The 19780-nt window shown below is 56.5% G+C and overlaps 4 protein-coding genes across 8 annotated transcripts; 1 reads left to right on the top strand and 3 right to left on the bottom strand.

Moving 5' to 3' along the window:
- Window positions 1–290: 290 nt before the first annotated feature.
- On the bottom strand, window positions 291–5724 carry ZMYND10 (zinc finger MYND-type containing 10). The gene is made up of 12 exons (XM_055557328.1): window positions 4122–5724; window positions 3746–3854; window positions 2732–2848; window positions 2552–2605; window positions 2299–2433; window positions 2120–2208; window positions 1930–2030; window positions 1447–1619; window positions 1069–1194; window positions 862–983; window positions 618–743; window positions 291–530 (listed from the first exon to the last, which is right to left on the bottom strand). Exons 1-12 carry the CDS (start codon window positions 4211–4213, stop codon window positions 455–457), a joined length of 1320 nt encoding a protein of 439 aa, XP_055413303.1. The 5' UTR covers window positions 4214–5724; the 3' UTR covers window positions 291–454.
- Window positions 5725–5822: 98 nt separating this feature from the next.
- Window positions 5823–9182, bottom strand: NPRL2 (NPR2 like, GATOR1 complex subunit). 2 transcript variants are annotated; one of them, XM_055557330.1, is made up of 11 exons: window positions 8955–9182; window positions 8333–8424; window positions 8062–8230; window positions 7800–7908; window positions 7289–7425; window positions 7100–7197; window positions 6940–6980; window positions 6732–6851; window positions 6539–6656; window positions 6130–6272; window positions 5823–6039 (listed from the first exon to the last, which is right to left on the bottom strand). In XM_055557330.1, exons 1-11 carry the CDS (start codon window positions 9030–9032, stop codon window positions 5972–5974), a joined length of 1173 nt encoding a protein of 390 aa, XP_055413305.1. In that variant the 5' UTR covers window positions 9033–9182; the 3' UTR covers window positions 5823–5971. The 2 variants fall into 2 exon arrangements, with proteins under 2 accessions (XP_055413305.1, XP_055413306.1); XM_055557331.1 differs by having other exon boundaries at window positions 6732–6825; window positions 6944–6980.
- Window positions 9183–9192: 10 nt separating this feature from the next.
- On the top strand, window positions 9193–12184 carry LOC129634892 (transmembrane reductase CYB561D2). Its single transcript, XM_055557335.1, has 4 exons — window positions 9193–9338; window positions 9762–9910; window positions 10380–10417; window positions 11371–12184. The coding sequence occupies exons 2-4, from the start codon at window positions 9784–9786 to the stop codon at window positions 11872–11874; spliced, it is 669 nt and encodes a 222-aa protein (XP_055413310.1). The 5' UTR covers window positions 9193–9338; window positions 9762–9783; the 3' UTR covers window positions 11875–12184.
- Window positions 12185–13018: 834 nt separating this feature from the next.
- TMEM115 (transmembrane protein 115) lies at window positions 13019–17881 on the bottom strand. 4 transcript variants are annotated; one of them, XR_008705970.1, is made up of 4 exons: window positions 16531–17881; window positions 14585–15727; window positions 13714–13813; window positions 13442–13457 (listed from the first exon to the last, which is right to left on the bottom strand). XR_008705970.1 is itself a non-coding variant. In XM_055557333.1 (3 exons), exons 1-3 carry the CDS (start codon window positions 17379–17381, stop codon window positions 13392–13394), a joined length of 1017 nt encoding a protein of 338 aa, XP_055413308.1. In that variant the 5' UTR covers window positions 17382–17879; the 3' UTR covers window positions 13019–13391. The 4 variants fall into 4 exon arrangements, 2 of the variants coding, with proteins under 2 accessions (XP_055413308.1, XP_055413307.1); XM_055557333.1 differs by lacking the exon at window positions 14585–15727 and having other exon boundaries at window positions 13019–13457; window positions 16531–17879; XR_008705971.1 differs by lacking the exon at window positions 13442–13457 and having other exon boundaries at window positions 13681–13813.
- Between the last annotated feature and the right edge of the window lie 1899 nt (window positions 17882–19780).

Genomic DNA, 19780 nt, shown 5'->3' with positions numbered 1-19780 from the left:
CGGGTGCGGCTGGGGGCTGCTCTCTCAGAGTCCCCGCCCTCCGTTTCCTATCCTCCCTTCATCCAGCGAGCCACTCCCCTCTTAACAACCACGACGACCTCAAGGGGCCACGCGGAAACAGGCGTTTGTGGAAGCTAGCTTTACTTTACAGTACTAGAGGAAGAGGGTCCCCACATCCGGCCCTTGTTCCCCCCCCCCGTACCCCCCCCGCCCCCCGCCCAGGCCTCCTGCCCCAGCTTGGGGAGGCTGCACCCTAAGCCTTCCCGCCTGATAGAGCAGGAAGTGGGGAACGCTTAGCTGGGGGGTAGATGGGTCAACAGCTCTTCCCGCCTACTATCCTCACCACCCGGGAGGCTGGGGCACTTGCAGAGGCCAGATTGAGATCCAGAGGTTTTGGCGGGGACACTCGAGTGGGTTGTAGGCATGGGTGGTTGGCCCTCAGCAGCTGCAGCCTTCACTTGGCTCTGTCCCCCTGGGCTGCCAGGACACAAGCCTTTCCATGCTTCTCCCAGTGCTTGACTTGGCACTCCCTGCGGGCAAATGGGCTGGTGAAGATGCAGTGCTCCAAGGGGTATGGGAGTGGAACTTAGGGGTCCAAGGTCCTGGGATGCCCTTACCTGCAGCAATACCACTCATTCTGGCACCGGGAGCAACGCTTGGAGGCCTCTGCACTGCAGTAGGCGCAGCGGGGCCGCTCTGGAGCCACTGCCTCGAGCACATCCAGTCTGTAGGTCTCAGCCCACCTGGAAAAAGGGTCCGGAAGGACTTGCTGGACCTGTGGGTGGGGGGACAGGAGCAACCCCACCCACATCCACGCCGCTGCCTCCCTTCTCCCTCTTCTGCTGGCTTAGGAGGCCTCACCTTCGAGCCTGCAGCCTCAGGTCCTGCTCTGAGGGGCTGAATACATGCCGCAGCTGATGCTTGGCGATAGCCTGCCACTTGCCTTTGTTCTCTCGCTCTAGCCGCTCCCAGATTTCTGGGATCTGGGGAAGAGAAGCAAAGAGTGGCAGGGAGGAGGAGCTGGTCAAGTGAGCAGTGGTCCTGACCAACTAACTTCCAAGAGCCTACCTGTTCCAACACCAGGTCCTTCTTAGGGGGCTGGGCTTCAGTCAGGGCCAGGTGAGCGAGGAAACCCTGCAGGTCTGCCAGGTTGGGCAGCTGGTCGAGCAGTGTGTCTGTGAGGAAGGCCCGGAGCTGCAAGGGTGTCCAGGGGAGGCCAGTGTGAGGCGGTGCTGACCAGAGGGTTGGGGAACAGAGAGGGCCTGGGCTGGGCTGGACTGGGCTGAGGGTGCCAGTGGGACCCAGGTCCCACTAGCTGCTGTTATCACCTGAGGCCCAAGGTGTGGAGAGAGGGCTGCGGCTGAGGTAGGCGGGCAAAAATAAACATCAAGGGTGACCCACGGCAGGGCAGGGGCTGTGGACACTCACGTAGGAGGAGTTCCCTACCTTGAGTAGCTGTCCTTTGGCAAAGCTTGTGAGGCAGTAACGGGCCCGGGCCTCAGGGCTTAACAGCAGGTTGTATAGGGCGATCCACACCTGCCCATCCAACTTGCTCAGTTTTTGCTGCTCCGAGGGGGTCACTGTCTGCCAACGGCCGCTCTCAAATTGCTGCAGCTTGCCTGGGAAGAGGAACCAACATACGGGGTGAAGGCATTGCGTGCGCTTTGAATGATCCAGCTGCGTGGGCCACAGCACACACCCACGCTGGGCTGGGGCTCACTTCAGAGCAGCGTGACTCCTCAATAGTGGACACACAGGCCTTGCCTACAACAGAGTCCAGGTCTAGGCCCACTGTGGGGGAAACATCCTGGTATTTTCTTTGGGCAAGGGGGCAAAGTTTATCTGGCTGCAAGTGGCTCACCCCATCAATCCTGGAAGATGTCCTGGAAGCAGTGAACTGGGGCTTAGGCAGGTGGAGGAGGACCTTACCTCCTTCCCGTCGGCTCCAGGGACTGTGCTCCAGTAATTCCACCAGGAGACAGGGCAGGTTGTGAGTGCTGAGCATGCGGCTCAAGGTGCTCAGGGAAAGGCTAGGATGGGGATGGGGAGGTGAGCGGAGGTGACAGGCCCAGGCTCCCAGCCCTCCACTGCAGGCCCCAGGCCTGACTGGGTTGCCCACCTGTCCACACAGTCTGTGATGTAGCGAAGCACTGAGAGGGCCTTCAGCGCAATCTCAAATTCCATCAGCTCTGCCTGCTTCTGCAGCTCCTGGGGTGGGGGGTAGGGTGGGGCACATGGTGTTCAAGCTAAGGGGGACCGGGGTCTAGCCCTTGCCAACCCCAGGGCACCTCAGCCCACCTGCATGGGGCTGCTGTACTGGGACTCCTCCTCAGGAGGGGCACCACGGCCACTCTGGGCCACCAGGAGAGTCAGTTTGCGGTGGCAGTAGTCCACCAGGTCCAAGACAGTGTCCTCCGCTGACTCGCACACCTCCTGAAGGGCAGGGAGGGGGAAACATCCTGGCTCTGATGCTCTGGCCACACAGACACAACCCCCCTCGCCGCCAGACTCTTGCCGAGGGCAGTAGCCAATGGGCAAGGCGGCTCCTCACCTTGTGGAAGAACACTGTCTCCAGGAGGTTGATGATGGAGGCCTCGTGGTGTAACTGTCACATAAAGAGGAGGATAGGGCCCGGAGCTGCTGAGAGCGGGATACGGGCTACCAGCCACCCTCTCTAGTCCAGGGCCCTCTGAAGGGGTGGGCAGGGGTATGCACCGACGGCCCAGCTCACCACCATGTAGATGGGAAACGTGTTCTGGGGCTTGAAGTCCTCCAGCTTGCACAGCACAGGGAACACCTTCTGCTTCCACATCTCCACTGCAATCAGCTCTTCCACCAGCGTCGGGATCTTTGAGGGGGAGGGCAGAGGACAAGGGGTGAGATGGGCCTGTCTTGGCCTGCCAACAGGTCAGCCCAGTTCAGCCCTCCTCAAACTCCCGTGGACCCCTAGGCTCTCCTATGCCCCATGAATTCCTTCCCAAACCTCTCTCCTGCACCTTGAACCTTCATTACCAGCTGCCTCCAACACCTCTGGGAGGGTCTCCATCCCCCAGGCTTCATATGGATTGGTCCTTGCCTTGTCCCCAGGCTGCCATGCTCCCTCTGCAGTTGAGCCCTTGCCCCACCTCCCCCATCCAAGTGCACCCTCAGGCCAGCCTTCTGCTCATGCCTCCTGCTCATGCCTTCTCTTGTCCTTGTTCTCTGATCTTCAGAGGCTTTTGTGTGCCTTGGCCTCACTCTTTTCTGAGGTCCTTCCACAGTGCCCTGTTCCTACCCCATCTCACCAGTAGGGGGCTCCACTTTTTCCTTGCAGAGGAACCCTTTTGTCAGTGATGATTCAGGTCATCTACTGGTGCCACCTCCTGGCTCACATTCCAGTCAAGCCAACTCCTGGTTTCTAACTCCCTCTCTCTTGTGTTGGGGAGGTTGTCCCCTTCTATGCCAAAGTTCCGCCCCACTTCACTGGGGGCCCGTCTCTAGCCTGACAGGCTATTCAGGAATGCCTTTAGAACCTGGGCCCTCATCCTACAGCCTAGGCTGTTCTAGGATCCAGGACTATCTCCCTAATCAGCTTGCACCCTGCTCCCCACCAGGCATGCCAGGGTCCTACACACTCTTTCTCCTTTGGGGAGGGCCAAGGTGCCCATCAGAGGGAAGTGTAGGCACCCAGTTTCTGAGAGGGTAGACTGGTGGTGGGGTGTGGGGTGGTGAAAAGGCAGGAACCCTGCCTGTGACTCCAGCGTACCTTCCCATGGGTGACCAGCAGCTCCTGGATGGGCTCTCCCTGGCTGGCCGTGGCATCGAGGATGGCCTGCATGTTCAGTTTCTCCAGGTTCTCATGCTGCTGGTTCCACCTGCCCCGGGTTGTGTGTGCATGTGGGTGCACATGTGTGCAGTAGGAGTGGGGGTCAGGGCTGGGTGCTATTGAAGCCTAACCCGATTCTGAGGGGTCCAAGGTGGCTCAGGACCATATAACCCTATCTCAGAGAGCTTTACCTCCCCAACTTAAGGGCCCCTCCACGCTGGGCAAACCCTCCCCCCAGAGGACTCTGGCCCACACTCCCCCAACTCAAGGACTCTGACCCCATGACGCCGCCTGACCCTGTATTCAGCGGCCTCACCCTCTGGAGCCCATATCGCGCAGCTGGAAGCTGCGCAGTCCCCGTACTAGCACATCAGCCTCGCCCGGCAGCAGCAGCTCCAGGTCGCCCATGTCTCCGCAACGGACCGAGAGCGTGAAGGTGGGGTCTGGCTCTCCACGGGCAGCAGCTGGCTCTGGGGTGGCGATGCTGACACGCTCGGGGACCACGGTCTCCCGCGGGGCCGAAGTCTGGGACCCTACGGTTGCGGAGCGGTTGCTGCGCGTGAGTCCTCGCCGCCATGGAAACGGTAAGCCCGGCGCCTGCGCAGTGCTACCTGGGCCCCGCCCCTGCAGGGTCCCCACCCGCCAGCGTCTTGCTTGCCAGTCAGGCTGCGGGCAGCAACTCTTTTTGGACTCCTAGAGCTTTCTCCCTCACAAACGGCTGCAGCTCGAGGATTCCAGACTCCTGCAGCTTAGGCTCCCTCCTCAGATGGATGTCAAGTCGGCTCGCCCCCCACCAGCTCTTCAGTAGCGGCTCCCTTTCCGCCCACATTTGATGCTCCTCTCTGTGGCCTCCTCGCTCCAGCATTTCTGGCGTCCAGCTCCACCTCGTTGGCTCTATCCCCAAAATACTGCGCAGGGCTCACAACTTCTCTCCTTCCTAGTCCGGGCCTGCCATCACCTCTCATGTTACTGTTACTGGTGGAAATGGTTCCACCCTTGACCTTCCTGAGCTTTCCTCTGCCTTACAGCATGTGGGATCTTATTTCCTTGATCAGGGATCGAACCCCAGCCCTTGGCAGTTTAAGAGCTTGGAATCCTAAACACTGGACCTCCAGGGAATTCCCACCAGGAGTTTTTTAAAGGTGTACATGAGGGACTTCGATAGTTCAGTGATTAAGACATCACGATTCCAATGCAAGGAGTGTGGATTTGATAACTGGTTGGGGAATTAACATCCCACATGCAGCGTGGCTAGAAAAAAAAAATTGTACATGAGACATTCCTTCCTCACTTGACAGTGGATCTGGCTGCCTCTGGCCCTCAAAACATTGAATACTATGGTAGCTCAGATGGTAAGGAATCTGCCTGAAGTGCAGGAGACCCAGGTTCAATCCTTGGGTCAGAAAGATCCCCTGGAGAAGAAAATGGCTCCAGTATTCTTGCCTGGAGAATTCCCCCGACAGAGCAGCCTGGTGGGCTACAGTGCATGGGGTCACGAAAGAGTCGGACACCACTGAGTGATGAATAGATGTCAGAGAGATTTCGGATGTCCAAAGCAGCTTATCCATAGCTCTGCAGAATCAGGCTTTTGCCTCCTGTCCTACCTCCCGACTTTGTTTCTTGCCCCGCTCCCCCTTGCCCTCTATGTTCCAGTCCCATGGGCTTCCCTTGGCTTCCTCACATATCCCAAAGCAGATTTTGATTCAGGGCTTTTGCACCTGTTACCTCTGCCTGGTGTATTCTTCCTTCTTCAGGGTTTGGTTTACACTAGTTCAGCTAGGCCTTCCTTGCCCATCTAATACAGAGCAGTCCCAGCTCCTATCCCAACTCACTTTTCATCTCAGCTTTCTGATTGTTTCTTTCTGGCTGATTATTTCAGTTTATAATTAGTGGACACTTTTACATGCCCATTGTCGGTTCTGCCCACCAGATGGCGCTCCAGGGTGCCAGGACTACGGGTAGTTCATTCGCTGCTGTTCTCTCTGGTGGCTGGCTCAGAGGTAGTCTTCAATAAAGGTAGGTTGAAATGGATGACTTTATTTACAGAAATGAGGGTCAGCCTTAGGACAGTATGGACTAGTTTTCTGGTCTAGTCCTCACGCACCAGGCAGGGCTTAGCAGAAGAGAGTAGCCATAGCTGCGTGCCTTGTCCAGTCGCCACCAGCCTCACTTCCAGCAGATGATGATGTTGGGGTCGTTTTCCAGCCGTTCATCCAGCTCTTGGTAGCTCATGCCTGTATGGTGTGGTGGAGGTGAGGTCAGGAGCCTTGAGGGGGTTGGCCACGCTGCCCTGACCCCACCTCAGCGGTCCTGCCTGCTTCTACCTGTCTTGCAACAGATCTCATCGTAGCTGTGGCAGCCTGTGTATAGCCTGGCAGGGTGGCTCCGCTCATCCCGAGATACCCGCACAGGATACTTCTGTAGTCGCCGGATGAGGTTCTTCATAAGCCCAAACTGGATCAGCTTCCTGGGATGAGTGTCAAGGAAGAAAGAGGTGATGCTCTGGGCGAGGCTTCCTTCTAGCCAGGCCAGTCTCCCCTCCGGTTTTGTTTCCATGACCAGACTGGTCTCCAAAACCCACCACCTCCAGGAAGCCTTCCTGGATTAGCAGTGCCATGTGATTCTGCTCACTAGGTGTCTCCTGCTTTCTCTCTGACCCAGAGTTCCAGAGAGACACAGAGAATGTACCTCCCCTCAGGCAAACCTCTCATGCTTCAAGGGGCCCCCTCTGACCGTTCATCAACGTGCTGCAGCTGTTGGGGGTGGCGGCCAATGAGATCTCTCACAGTAGTTCCAGGGCTCAGGCTGCAGTACAACTGGAATACATCCCGGAGACTGGCCCTCTTGTGCCCTGCAGGCATCAAGGGTCAGCTCTCCAGGTGGCCCTGCCCTCCCTGAGATGGCCTCCCCCAGAGCCTGCCAATACCTTCCTTGGTCACGTAGGAAAGACATGCCTCCTGCAGGGACTTGTCGTCCACCAGGTCCTGGACTTTAGGTGTCGGGCAGTACACATTGGAGTACTGGAGGGTAGTAGGCGGCACAGGGGCTTGAGTAAGGGGCTTGGAAGTCTGACACAGCCCCAGTTGGGCCCAGTCACATGATCCAGTCTCCACTTAATCAGACCCCAGACTCACCTACCTGGAGGATGGACACCAGTGTCACAACGCCATAGTACCTGGGGGAAACAGTAGTGCTCAGCTTCTGAGGGCCATGCCTTCCCAGCGCCTACACTCAGGGCCCCTGGGTTCCTCCTGACAGGTAAACCTGTCCCGGGTGTCACTGTTCCCCACTCACAGCAGGTTCTGGATGGCAATGCGCACCAAGTTGAGCTCCACGTCTGCCTCGGCTGAGATCTTCTGGACGTGGCGGAAACCGTCAATGTAGGGCAGGATCTGGGCAGGGAAGAACAGGTTCAGTAGACGTGGGATGAGGCCAGGGCTGAGGCCAGCCACAGGTCATGATGGCCGGGGCGGGCGAGCACACCTGCTGTGTGGTGAGGTCCCACTGTGAGTTGAAGAAATCCTCCTTGTCTTTGGTAAAGACAGGTACATCATACTCCTGGGCCACAGGAGGGTCAGGCCGCTGCTCAATCACCTTCAAGTGGATGGTGTTGGATTCATCTGCAGGGGATCCCACCCATATCCTCAGTGCCAACTCTTCCAAGAGGCCCTCAATTACCAGGCAGTCCTCCCAGCCACCCTTGAGGCAGACAGGTGGCACCGGGTAGGACCAATCTCCTCCTTTTATGGAGCAAGAGACTGAGGTCCATTCAGGGGGAGAAACATGTTCAGGGAGCAGAGCCAGAGAACTCTACTGGCTTCCCCCTCCCCAATCCCATCATCCACTGGACCCTGGACACTGTCAGCCAAGCTCATGGCTATTTCCTAGCCGCCAATTTGTTCACCAGTCTTGTCCTTGACTGGGCCCACCCTCCTCTGCCACTTTCCCATCCCTCCTCGACCCCTCTGCTGTCCTTGTAGAGGCCGGGCCATACCGATGGGCAGAGTGCACCGGCCTGAGGCATTTAGCTCCTCCAGCAGGATGGTCATGATGGGCACCAACTTCTGCTTGCTCTCCTCCGTGGACACGAAGCTGCTCTCTAGCTGGATGGGGCGAGGACAGCATGGTTGGCATACCCCAGGACCCTTGGCTGGCACCCTCCCTCACAGGTTCCCAGGTCTGAAGGGCTTTGGAGACGTGCGAACACCTTCCCTAACTCTGCCTGCCCATCCACCCAAGCCCATTGTGTTGCAGACCTCCAGTGTGGTCAGGTAGCCAGCCAGCTTTTTGACGATGGGCTCAAGGGCACAGGTCTTGGCTTGGGCATCACACACGAAGCCTAAGTTGAACAGCAGGGCATTGCGGCTATACTTCTTGTGTTCGATGCACACGGGGCAGCCTATCAGTTTCTTCTCCATGGCTGTGCTGGACGAGGGGAACAGGTAGGAACAAAATCAATCTCCTCCTGTCCCCAGGTCTGTCCACGCCTCCTTAGGAGCCCTGCCCACTCCCCAGCTAGGGGCTCACACAGTGATGAGCTTGTTCTGCAGCTCTGGCTTGGTGATGATGTACACCTGGACGGTGTCAAACAGCTCCCGGGAGATGAAGTCCTCAGGGACCTGTGGAAGGGAGTGACAAGAAGCCCCTTAGAGGACCTAGTACAGAGACTAGGCAGAGCACACAGGGTGACCTTCAAGACCTAAGCTCTCTTCTCCAGGGTTTCTCCTCTCTCCCATCCACCCAGGCCTACTCCAACTTTGTTTCCACACACACATTATGTTTTCACCTACCTCCTGGCTTCTGCATATGCTGTTCCCTCCACCTGGCACACTCCTCCCACACCTAAATTTCTATGCATGCAGGGATACTAGTGGATCACCACTCACACCTCTCGTAGGACCTGGCACCTCCCTTGGGCCCACACAGCCCCATTTTCCACAATCACTGCCTATGTGATGTTTGCTTGTTTTGCCACACCGGGAGCTTGGGACTGGGTTTGAATATACTTGTGGTTCACGATTCCCCGTGAACGAGGGAGCGGCGTGCCTGCGTGCGGTACGGGGCACGGGGTTCCATCGCTTCCAGCCAACTGACTGAACTCCCCGGAGCGTCCCTCTATCCCCCATTGTCCCGCGAGCCCGGATAGCACCTGATAGGTGATCTTGGGTCCCAGCGTAGGGTGAAACTCGCTGAAGAATATGCATTCGATGCGGCAGCTGCTGCCCATGGCGCTAGTGGGGCCGGGGTCTGTAGCTGGGGCCTCTATTCCTGGGAGCACCTGTCAGAAACAGACCAGAGGCTTGGGCCGCCAGGTCAGACACGCCTGCGCACTGATAACACCCGTGAAGCCATCTGCTCAACAGCGCCTGCGCAGCGCAACTCAGCCGTGTGGCTGCGGAGAACAGTCCAGGAAGTCCCGGGTGGGTAGGCGTCGCACCCGGAAGTTAAGCGGCGGAGCGGCAGGGCGCGCGGCTAGCGCCCGGAGAATCCCACTTGTTCGGGACCGAACCACCTCCTCGGGTCGGCGCTGCGGGTGAGGCAGGCGAATCCCTGGCGTGTAGAGGCAGCAAGCCAGCTGCACGTGGGAAGGGTGTGCGCAAAGAGATTCAGGCTGTAATTTCGACGCAGCCGGGAACTACAGTTCCCGTAGTGCTTCACGCCCCTCCAGCAGGCGCTCCCGTCCTGCGACGGCGTGGTGCACTCTGGGATTTGTAGTCTATTACACGGCCTTGCGTATCTTACCTGGAAGGTGGACCAGTGATCAGTGCCAATTCAGATGCGGATACAGGCTGACAGGCCACCAGCCCGCGACTATTTCTGGGCCCTGCCTTAATGCTGGCCCTTCCTACCTTAACTCTTTGGAAGAGAGTGGCATTCCTGCTCCGCCACCCTTGCTCCAGTGAGAAGAGTGGACAGCAAGCACCAGAGGCCCTTGCTCACTCTGCTATGCTTTCAGGCTATAGCCGGCCTGATTGATCATGGCCCTTTCTGTGGAGACCGAGTCACACATATACCGAGCTCTGCGCACTGCCTCCGGGGCTGCTGCCCACCTTGTGGCCCTGGGCTTCACCATCTTTGTGGCTGTACTTGCCAGGCCTGGCTCCAGTAAGTAGAATGCATAGCTACTGACTTTTGGGAACTGTCACTTTTCCTGGGGAGCAGGGGCAATAGGAAGCCTTGGGTCTGACTCTTGGGAAAGGCCTGGCTGGCTCAGGGACATGCCGTGCTGGAAGGATATGCAGGGTGGAGTAGATGAGAGAGAGGGCTCTGCCAGCTTGGCCAGGCCCCACAGAGTACCTGGCTTCTCTTGTCTGGGTGCTGCACTTGGCTGTCTCTTGCAAAGTACAGGGGGAAAGAGGGAGGGCTGAGAGAAGTGTTGAAGGGTGGCCTCTGATCCAGGGAGGATCCAGGAAGAGAGAATAGATATGGGGTCAGCTTGTTGCAGTAAGAGAGAGCTTGCATTTTGGCAGCACATCATTGGGTGATGGGCTGCTCATTTTCCTCAGTCGGTGGGGATTGGTGTGGCTGGGTTCTTCTTTCTTGAGCCTCATGAGGCTTCCTCTTCTCATTCCAGGTCTCTTCTCCTGGCACCCTGTGCTTATGTCTTTGGCTGTAAGTAGTGAACCTGGCCAGCTCTTAGGGGTGGGAGGAAGTACAGCTCTGGGGGTGGTCTTCAGTTCAGTCGCTCAGTCGCATCCAACTCTTTGCGACCCCATGAATTGCAGCACACCAGGCCTCCCTGTCCATCACCAACTCCCGCAGTTCACCCCAACTCATGTGCATCGAGTCGGTGATACCATCCAGCCATCTCATCCTCTGTTGTCCCCTTCTCCTCCTGCCCCCAATCCCTCCCAGCATCAGAGTCTTTTCCAATGAGTCAACTCTTCACATGAGGTGGCCAAAGTATTGGAGCTTCAGCTTTAGCATCAATCCTTCCAATGAACACCCTGGACTGTAGCGGGCTCTAAATGTAAATGGACACTTAATATCTATTTGGAGGGGTGGGATGTGGGGTTAGAGGAACTGTAGGCTCCAACTCCTGCCAGTTTATATCTGAGACTTGAACTAGGGTAATCAAGATGCAGGGCAAATGGGTTTGTCTAAGTACAAAATGATGCTTTAGCCACCTCCAGGAAGGAGGGTTAAAATATGCATTTGGGTGTACCTGTGCCTCCTGTCACCTTAATTTACAGTGGTGTGCCTAATATCCCCTGAAACAGTGCACCCATGTGCACAACTCTTGCCAAGAAATTGTATCCAGGCCTGTCAGGGAAACAAAGCTTGTGAATCATTTATAACCGCCCCATCTCAAACCTTGTTTGCTGGGTAACATAGCAGAGATGACATTTCAGAGTAGCACCCAGGAAGAAGTGTGGAGAGGTACCTCTTGCAGTTACTCAGAACACATGTTCTGTCCCAGATGGTTTTCCACTCTTGCCCCAACAAATAGTGGGGAAGAGAATAAAGGGCACTCTGCCCACACTAGCGGGCAGCTTAGGTTGTATCTAAAACTGCCCTTCTGCTTGGCAGCACTCCCATTTAGTGTCCTATCTCTGTCTCCACAGTTCTCTTTCCTGATGACCGAGGCATTGCTGGTGTTCTCTCCTGAGAGTTCGTTGCTGCGCTCCCTTTCACGGAAGGGCCGAGCGCGTTGCCACTGGGTTCTGCAGCTGCTGGCCTTGCTGTGTGCACTGCTGGGCCTGGGTCTTGTCATCCTCCACAAGGAACAGCTTGGCAAAGCCCACCTGGCCACGTGGCATGGGCGGGCAGGGCTGCTAGCTGTGCTGTGGGCAGGGCTGCAGTGCTCGGGTGGGGTGGGCCTGCTCTACCCCAAATTGCTGCCTCGATGGCCCCTGGCCAAGCTTAAGCTCTACCACGCCACTTCGGGGTTGGTGGGCTACCTTCTGGGGGGTACCAGCCTCTTGTTGGGCATGTGCTCACTCTGGTTCACGGCCACAGTTACCGGTGGGGTCTGGTACCTGGCTGTGCTTTGCCCTGTCGTTACCAGCTTGGTCATTATGAACCAGGTGAGCAACGCCTACCTGTACCGCAAGAGGATCCAGCCGTGAACTCTTCCCAGCCTTGGGAAAGCCTGGATTTGCCCCTCAGCGTGGGAGCCGGGTTTGAGGCCTCCTGGACTCCCTCAGCTTGCTCACAGGACGCCTCAGGCCCTGGGGCAGCCGGAGTCCTGTGTGTGACACCGTTACTTGCTCCTCATGCTGCGGTGCCTCCCCTTTCCTTCCTTCTCTACCGTCCCAGAGGAGTTTATGGATCATGTGCCTGGATGAAGTTGGGGTTGCAAGACTGTCCCCCACCCCCAGCAACTCAGCTTTTGCTGGTATGTCCAGAAATTACAGAAGTGAAGAAAGTAAAATAAAGTGGAAAAAAAAGACTGAAGGGACTTCCCCGATGGTCCAGTCATTAAGACTCTGAGCTTCCAATGCAGGGGGTGCAGATTTGATCCCTGGTGGGGGAACTAAGCATATGCCACGAGGTGCAGTCAAAAAGGAAAAAAAAAGACTGAAAAGACTGGATGGGAGGAATAGCCCCGAGCTGGGGATAGTTCTTGCTAATACCATCAGCAGGAACAAATGGGCAGCTGGGCAAAATGGGGACCTGTCCGTGGCTGCTCACAGAGGGGCTGAAGCGCTCCTGCGACATCAGCCCCTGGGATCTGGCTGCTGAGTGCCCTATGCCACCTGGGGCCCTAGCAGGTCCTAGGGCTGTAGCTGTAGCTGTGATTGGTGGGGCTGTGTCCTTTCAGTTTCCCCAGGTGCCCACTGTGTTGGGAGTTTCGACTGTGATGGTCCAATCGGGCAGTGACGGGATGGGAGCTGGGGATGGGCTGCCTCCACAGGTGCCAAACACGGAGCACTCTTGTCTTCAAAGTGAACCATGGCTAAGAACAACTCCTTATGATGAGAGGCCCTTAGTTATCAGATCTTCAGGCAGGGCCTCCCTGACCAGGTAGTGCAGGGAGAGAGACAATGAGTAAGGGTCTGAGGTGACAGCTCTGGGAAGGCTGCTTGAGTGGACATGTGGTGGTGAGCAGGGGAGAGTGTGACAGGGCGTGGGGAGAAATGAGGGCAATGGGCTTTTTATCCAGCGGGAATAGCCTTCGTGACCGAGCCCTGGAACCTGGTCCCTGTCTAATCTGCAGCTGAGCATGGCGAGGGGGCTGCACAAGGTGGTCTAACGGAGCCCAGGAGCCATACCTCAAAGAACTGCTTTATTGACACTGCGAGGCAGGGCTTGGCTGCCCACTCAAGTGGTCCTGTAGAAAATACCTGGGAGCTGTGGCTGCTCTGGGCTGGAAGCAGCCATGGCCACAGCAGAGGGAATCAGAAATCTTGACATGAGCGCAGTCTTTCTGGGGGCAGGCAGGGATGTGCAGCAGCCCTGCGCTGGCTCCCGCACTGGCTGGACCCCCAGATTGTTTTTGGCAAATCCTTGCCTTGGCTCAGGGCTCTCAGCAACCAGTGTCAGGTGTGAGGGTTGGCCCAGGAGCCACGCACCAGTGTCCGTGCAGCCGCTTGCCTGAGGCTGCCTGCTGAGGTGCAGTCTTACCTCAGATGGCCTGGGCTGGCTATGCTTCAGAGGTCCCATGCTTGGCAGAGTGGTTGTCTGGAGCTGGAACCAGGTAGCAAGAGTCCTGGGTAGTGTTGGCGAGAAAGAGCAGAAGGCTGTGGCAACCCGCAGCAGGCCTTCTTCCCTCTCCTCAGAGCAGTCAGTGCCCTGGAGTAGCTGAGAGGGTGTCAAAGGGGGCTTGGGAGAGGACGTGCTACACTCAAGGTGGTCTAGAGTTACAGCGTCGGGGGAGCTGCCTCAAAGGTGATCAAGCTGGATTCTGGGACAGCCCCCTTCCCTGGGAGTGTGGGGGCCTTGTCTGACGGCACGGGGCTATCCACCTTGGCCCCAGGCTCCTCTTCATCATCGTCCATGCTGGGCCAGACGGATTGGTCCTCCACTCGCTTCAACCGCTCGTTGAGGGCCTTCAGAGCCAGTTGCCTGGGGCCAGGGAAAGATGACAGGTCACTATGGGTCTGAACGTGGCTCATGCCCTGTATTCTATCCCTCAGGAAACTGACTTGCCTTACTGCTCACATGCCTCTCAAAATCCTATGTGTTCTCCTTCCCCGTTGCGGGGCTCAGGGCTCCCCAGGGATCTGATTAATGCTGTCTCTGCCATCTGAATAAAGACCCAAAGGCTGTAGAGCACTCCCTCCATAGTTCGGACACCTCCCGGCTGAGAATGCTGAGGGCCCACTGGGCTGCCCCCAGGCCAGCCCCAGGCATGGTTCTGAGGATGGTGCCTAAGGCTAGGCAGAACTGCGACCCAGGGCAGATGGTGGAAGGGCAAGTCCCTGGACGCATGAATTTCTGCTGGGCACCAGCATCACACTGAAGGCATAACTTCTCCCCATCTCCTTGTTAGGAGTGTTGTGAACCCCCTGGCAAGGGTCTGTGGGGAGGTTTGGAACTTAAGCCCTTGCCTTGGCTCTCAGCCTGGGAAAGCAGGGCCAACTTGGGTTAGCTCACCCCTCCTAACTGACTCTTAGCATTGGCCTTCCCAGAAGAACCCCCAACACTACCAAGACCTGGGTTAGAGCAGGAACACATAGTTTCCTAGCGGGAAGAGAGGAAGGAAAAACAGCCCATGTGGGTAGGGCACAGGCCAGGCCTGTTTCCACTAGGCAGACCCCTGGAGACCCCACCTTGAAGGGAAGTGGGGAAGTTCGCTAGAAGAAGGTATATACGAGGACCTGGGACCCTGCCCACCTGGAGGTGGGATGCTCATGCTGCCAGCTAATATTCCTCATAGTGGTCACTGTGGACCCTTGATGCTTCCAACTCTGCCACCAGCATGGGAGACCTATATAGCCTTCCATGTTCCAGAAGAAAACCAAAATCTCCACCATGCCAGGGGACACGACAGGAGGAGCAACAAGAAGACAGGCACGCAAAGCCCCAGCACACTTCCACCCTGTCCTTCAGCCTGGCATCATGGCAAGTTGGCACAGACAGGACAGTCCTTCCCTCTGCTACCCAGGCTCCCATTCTGGAGACTGCCTTCCCAATTCTGTTGAAAACCTGCTGAGGTAGAGAGGTAGTGGCATGCTCATCACTCCGTCACAAAGGTCAAAGATGGGAAACCCTGCCTCCCCCTCTTACTGGCTCTTTGGGGCAGGGAGTGTGGCATGCAGCAAGAGATCAAACTGCTTGGTAGAGTGACCCCTATCCCCAAGGAAGGTAACAGCCACAAGGCTATGCCAGGAACCCCATTCCTGACACCACCACCCCAACATGCCTCCAACTGTCCAGTTTCCTGGGGCTGTGAAGGTTTTTTGAATGTCCAGCCAACCCTAACAATCCAAGATTTCTCACTAGAGGAGGGGCCATCACTGTGGCCTGGGATCACCTGAACATCTCTAAGGACAGTTCAGTTTCCACTAGGCCCGGCCCTTCTGGCTGCATCTCCTCCACCAGTTAAGGTTAAAGATTAATAAAGAACTCGGTCTCTAGGATTGGTTAGCCACGGAGACACAAACTGTAAGGCCCACAGTCAAGCTCTGTGGCATGCCACGTGCACTAACACATAGCACCTTGGACCACAGTACTCTGGCTTCTCTAGTTGGAAACTCTTTCAGGAGAGGTGTGTGTCCCTCACGCCAAAGCCCCAGTGGAGAGGAGGCACTGGAACAAGTCCAACTGAATTTGTAAAGTTGCCTGCTAAGAACTCATCTCATGGGTGCGCAAAAGCAGAAGCCTTTGACAAATGCACAAAATTGGAACAGAACCTGCTCTAGATTTCACAATTCAAGTAATTGCATAAAAAAAACGAAAACCCAAACAACAACAACAAAAACCACTCAAGAATAGTGTTGGAAACAGAGCTGTGACCACTCTGGTGAGTCCATAGACCTGGGAGAGAGAGAAAGAGATGGATTAAAAAAAGATCTGTCTTGCCCTGGCCAAGGTGCATTAAGTGAGTAATTCAGCTGAGACTCCTGATGGTGCAGATGGCTTGGTTTACAGATAATGAAAAGGCTGTCTCCATTCCCTGGTGTGGTCAGCAGGCTCCCTCGGTGGGTCACGTGGCTGTCCCCTGGGTTTGGTGACACATGCCTGCCAGAGTCGGTGTATATGGGCCAGTGGTTGTCTAAGTCTAGTTATACCCCAGGCTTCTCTGTTAATAAATAAGCTGCAGAGAAGCACGGCATCTGAATTTAAGGCCCAGGAAGAGGGTGGAGTCCAGCACTTGGAAACTGGGGTGGCCCCAACCACCTCGTAGGATCCCAGGTCTCCTTCCCTGTCCCTCTTTCACAGGGGAAAAAGGACCAGCGGGTTGCTTCTGGCTCCCATGGGACCAGTGTCTAGAATGCCAAGATTCTGAGACGAGGCCAGGGTTATGTGTACCTGGCTCTCCACTAGCCCTAACACAGTTCAAAAGGAAGCAGGGCGTTTCTTGAAACTTAAGCACCCTGAGTGGTGAGAAAGACAACTTTTACTCCCTAATTTTGGAAAGCACTGTATGTAGCCCAGATACCGAAGTGTTGAGATCAAGGCCACAAACTGGATTTTCTGAGTCTGCCCCCAACATCTTACTGTAAACCTACATACAGCTGCCAGCCTACATACAGCAAGCAAGCACCTCAAAAGATGGAATGTGACCTGATCTGTAAGATTCTCCTAGCTCAACAAGGTTTTGGAAGATTCCACAGTACCTTCTCCGCTCTGCGTCCTGAGGGTCTGTGCCTGGGAGGCTGATGGTAATGGAGGATGGGGCGCCCACGTCATAGCGCTTCACTGTCTTCTGGCATATCTTTACTTTGACCAGGAGGCCATGCACCAGGTTTGCCAGCAGGCCCACCACAGGCTGCAGGATCTCGGGGAAGAAGGTGGCGAAAGCAAAGTGGTCGGCCATGTCCCCTCGGCCTCGGCTATGGCGCTGGTAGAAGCGAAGATACACCCAACTGGAGATCAGCCCAAAGCCATAGGAGGCCAGTGCCGGGCTCTGGAGCAGTGTGGCCAGCCGCAGCAGCAGCAGCAGCCCCAACAGCAGCATGGGCACCACACTGACACGCACCTGGGGCACTCGCAGGACCACACAGTCCCCCATGGTTTGCTTGAGTGCCACCAGGACACCACCTAGGAAGCCGAGGGCGCCGTGGATGCGGACAGTGAAAAGGTAGACCAAGTTGAAGGAAGCCATGTAGGTGAGGAGGTAGGCGAAGGCCCCCAGCAGCCCCACAGACACGTTCACCACTGAGAAGAAGATGAGCAGCTCCAAGGCCCCCCAGAGGGGCTCCAGCAAACGTCCAGCTACCACTACCGTGGCCAGGCTGATGGCCACATCCCACACATGCTGTTCCATCAACCCATGGGTAGCCAGGGTCCAGATCCAGAAGTTGGGCGGAAAGAGGTAGCCTGGGGTGACCGCCAGGCAGCCCGTGTCCACGGCGAAGGACAGCAGATACAGAAATAGTACCGCCGCGCACAGAGCCTTCACCACCACGCTGGCGCTGGACAGAATGGCCCCCAAGTGTTGGCGGGCGCCCGGTAGGGCGCGCTGCATCTTCCTGGCGGGCGTTGGCCTGAAGGAAGGGTTTAGTGGGCTAGGGGCCTCCCCGGGGCCTCTTCCCAGTCCGGCCCCGACGGGAGGCCCGGGCCCGACCTAGTCACTGGCCTATGGCCCCGGTGAAGGCTTCTACTTCCGGTCGGGTCGACTCCGGTCCCAAAGGGCAGAGCCGGGCCTGGTCGGTCGCGGGGCTGGGGCCTAGGCCCCTCGACGGGGATCTGAGGAAAGGCCCTGAGCAGCCTAGGCACCACCGCCTGCCCGCCCGCCCTGTGTGGCCACAGCGTCGACCGGGCTGGCGGTGATCTCAGGGCTCGATCTCCTCCATCCACTCTGGGGCCTCTTACGGTCCGCGCGGCACGGAGACTAGTTCTGGGCCGGAGTCAAGTCTGGTCAGCTCCGCCTCGGCCTCGGTCTCTGTTTCGACAGTACCTCCTCCCTTCTCGGGCGCCGACAAACAGGGCGCTGCGCCTGCGCGCCCCGGGCGGCGGCAGGAAGCCCTCTGAGCGTCGGCCTTGCGGCTCCGTGGCATGCTGGGACATGAAGTCCTCGGCCACACTGGGACCTGCGGCGATCAGGGCTCTGAGTAGAACTAGTCCCAGGAGGCTGTGCGCCGGGAGAGGCGGGTGTGCTTGGGAGTTGTAGTGCTCAGGACCGTTTCCGCCGGTTCTCCAGACGTGGGGGGAGGGCGAACGACCTCTGGAGAGCGGCGAGAACCGGCGGCTGCACAGCTGCACGCCACGCACTTTCTGAATTTCCCGGGAGGCGTGGCTCCATGTCTGCCCGTACATCTGAGTGGGTGTGTCCTTGTAGACAGGTGTGCGAGTAAGAATGTTGGATGGTCCAGCGGTCGCGAACTCCTGGAACTTCCACGGTCTGGTGTATGCCTGACCCAGGTTGGAATTCTTGCTCTGTCATTTGACGGATATGTGGCATTGGCCAAATTCCCGAACTTTATTGAAACTCAGTTTCATGGACCGTTGAATGGAGATGATGAGGGGAACTACCGTGAGGATCCTAGGGGATTGGGGTGTAAAATGCAGTCCATCCTGGGTGCCCAGCGAGTGTGTTGCCCAGGCTGCCCTTGTGTGCAAGTGAGGTGGAGCCCATACTTGAACTCCGGTTTCCAGCCCCAAAAAGGGTGAGGCCGGACCTGTCTCAAAGACTCTTCCTCACCCAGTCAGTGGATGATCCTGATGGAGAGGTCTCTCCACACAAACTTGGGTCAGACTGGCCTTGGACCTCCACCTCACTGCAGTGGTGGCTTCAAGCAGCCACCTGAAGCCACCTGTGCAAAACTGAATTTTTTAAATGTGCATATAATTAAAATAATTATGTAACAAAGTACATTTTTAAAGTGCAGAATCCCTTCCTTTCCGCCAGCAGTACAACTGCTGACGCGTGCATAGCCTTCCAAATCACAGGTGTTGCTATGCCTTAACTTTGGGGTCTGGGTTCCCGCCGGATGCCACGCCAGGGTAGGGTTGCCAGATTTAGCAAATCAAAATGCAGACCAATGAGATTTGAATTTCAGATAAACAATTTTTTTTCAGGATACGTGTGACTCCAATTTTTATAGTTATGTCCCATGCAATGTTGAGAACATACTAAAAAATATTAGTTGATTATCTGAAATCCCAGTCAGATTGGATGTTCTGTATTTTACATGGCAGATCTAACTCAGGACCTCTGGGGCTGTTGCAGAGCGTGGGAGCGGTCTCAGGGACTGCTAGTCTTTGCTATGTGGGCAACCATTGTGGAGGGTGAAGAAAGGTGTCTTCACTAACGCCTCAAATGCCCCCTTTCATTTATTTAGCATCTGAGGTTCCTCAGCCACAGTCCACCTCATCTCAGTAACCTTTGATGGTTTCTTGCATCTGGGAGAAAGGATTTCTCCTGTCTCAATTTGCTCACCAGAAGTATGGAGATAAACTGGTATCTAACTCTTAAGGTTGTGGTGAGGACTCAGCTGGGTGAGTGTAGAGTATGGAATGTGTACAGTAAGTGTCAGTGGGAAATCTCTGCACTGGTGGTTGTCTTTCCCCTTGAACACAAAGGTCACACAACAGGGTTCACTATTAAGAGTTAGGATTAAAATGGACAAGGGTGTAGGGCTTGCCAGAGGGAGGCCTGAGAGGATTTGGTGAAAAGGATTCAGAGTTGTGTTCCAGTGTGAGCAGCAGTGGCCAGACAGGCCCAGGCCTCCCCTGGGCTGGGAAGGAGCCGCCATCATGCTTGCAGGGGGCGGGCAGAACTTGGCCTCCTCCAGACAGCAAAAAGTGGCCCTCCAGCACCAGGTCATGAACTTGGACCGGGTATTCACTCTTCATTCCACGTGGAGGACCTCCTCACTAGGCCCTGGTCTGATCCCATTGGCCAGAAGCTTGCATCTCATCTCC

The sequence above is a fragment of the Bubalus kerabau genome, chromosome 20, assembly GCF_029407905.1.
Source record: "Bubalus kerabau isolate K-KA32 ecotype Philippines breed swamp buffalo chromosome 20, PCC_UOA_SB_1v2, whole genome shotgun sequence".
Classification (NCBI taxonomy): Eukaryota; Metazoa; Chordata; class Mammalia; order Artiodactyla; family Bovidae; genus Bubalus; species Bubalus kerabau.
This window is presented reverse-complemented; position numbering and strand designations above follow the sequence as displayed.

Excerpts from the sequence above, each read along its gene's own strand:
- ZMYND10 (XM_055557328.1), bottom strand. The coding sequence starts at position 4,213 with ATGGGCGACCTGGAGCTGCTGCTGCCGGGCGAGGCTGATGTGCTAGTA. Across the intron at positions 1,195-1,446 it reads CCAAAGGACAGCTACTCAAG|CTCCGGGCCTTCCTCACAGA; the intron begins GTAGGGAACTCC and ends ACACCCTTGCAG. Across the intron at positions 531-617 it reads AATGAGTGGTATTGCTGCAG|GGAGTGCCAAGTCAAGCACT; the intron begins GTAAGGGCATCC and ends ATTTGCCCGCAG.
- NPRL2 (XM_055557330.1), bottom strand. The coding sequence starts at position 9,032 with ATGGGCAGCAGCTGCCGCATCGAATGCATATTCTTCAGCGAGTTTCAC. Across the intron at positions 8,425-8,954 it reads GACCCAAGATCACCTATCAG|GTCCCTGAGGACTTCATCTC; the intron begins GTGCTATCCGGG and ends TCCCTTCCACAG. Across the intron at positions 6,981-7,099 it reads ATTGCCATCCAGAACCTGCT|GTACTATGGCGTTGTGACAC; the intron begins GTGAGTGGGGAA and ends TGTTTCCCCCAG.
- TMEM115 (XM_055557332.1), bottom strand. The coding sequence starts at position 17,381 with ATGCAGCGCGCCCTACCGGGCGCCCGCCAACACTTGGGGGCCATTCTG. Across the intron at positions 13,814-16,530 it reads CAGGACGCAGAGCGGAGAAG|GCAACTGGCTCTGAAGGCCC; the intron begins GTACTGTGGAAT and ends CCCTGGCCCCAG.
- LOC129634892 (XM_055557335.1), top strand. The coding sequence starts at position 9,784 with ATGGCCCTTTCTGTGGAGACCGAGTCACACATATACCGAGCTCTGCGC. Across the intron at positions 9,911-10,379 it reads ACTTGCCAGGCCTGGCTCCA|GTCTCTTCTCCTGGCACCCT; the intron begins GTAAGTAGAATG and ends TTCTCATTCCAG. Across the intron at positions 10,418-11,370 it reads CTGTGCTTATGTCTTTGGCT|TTCTCTTTCCTGATGACCGA; the intron begins GTAAGTAGTGAA and ends CTGTCTCCACAG.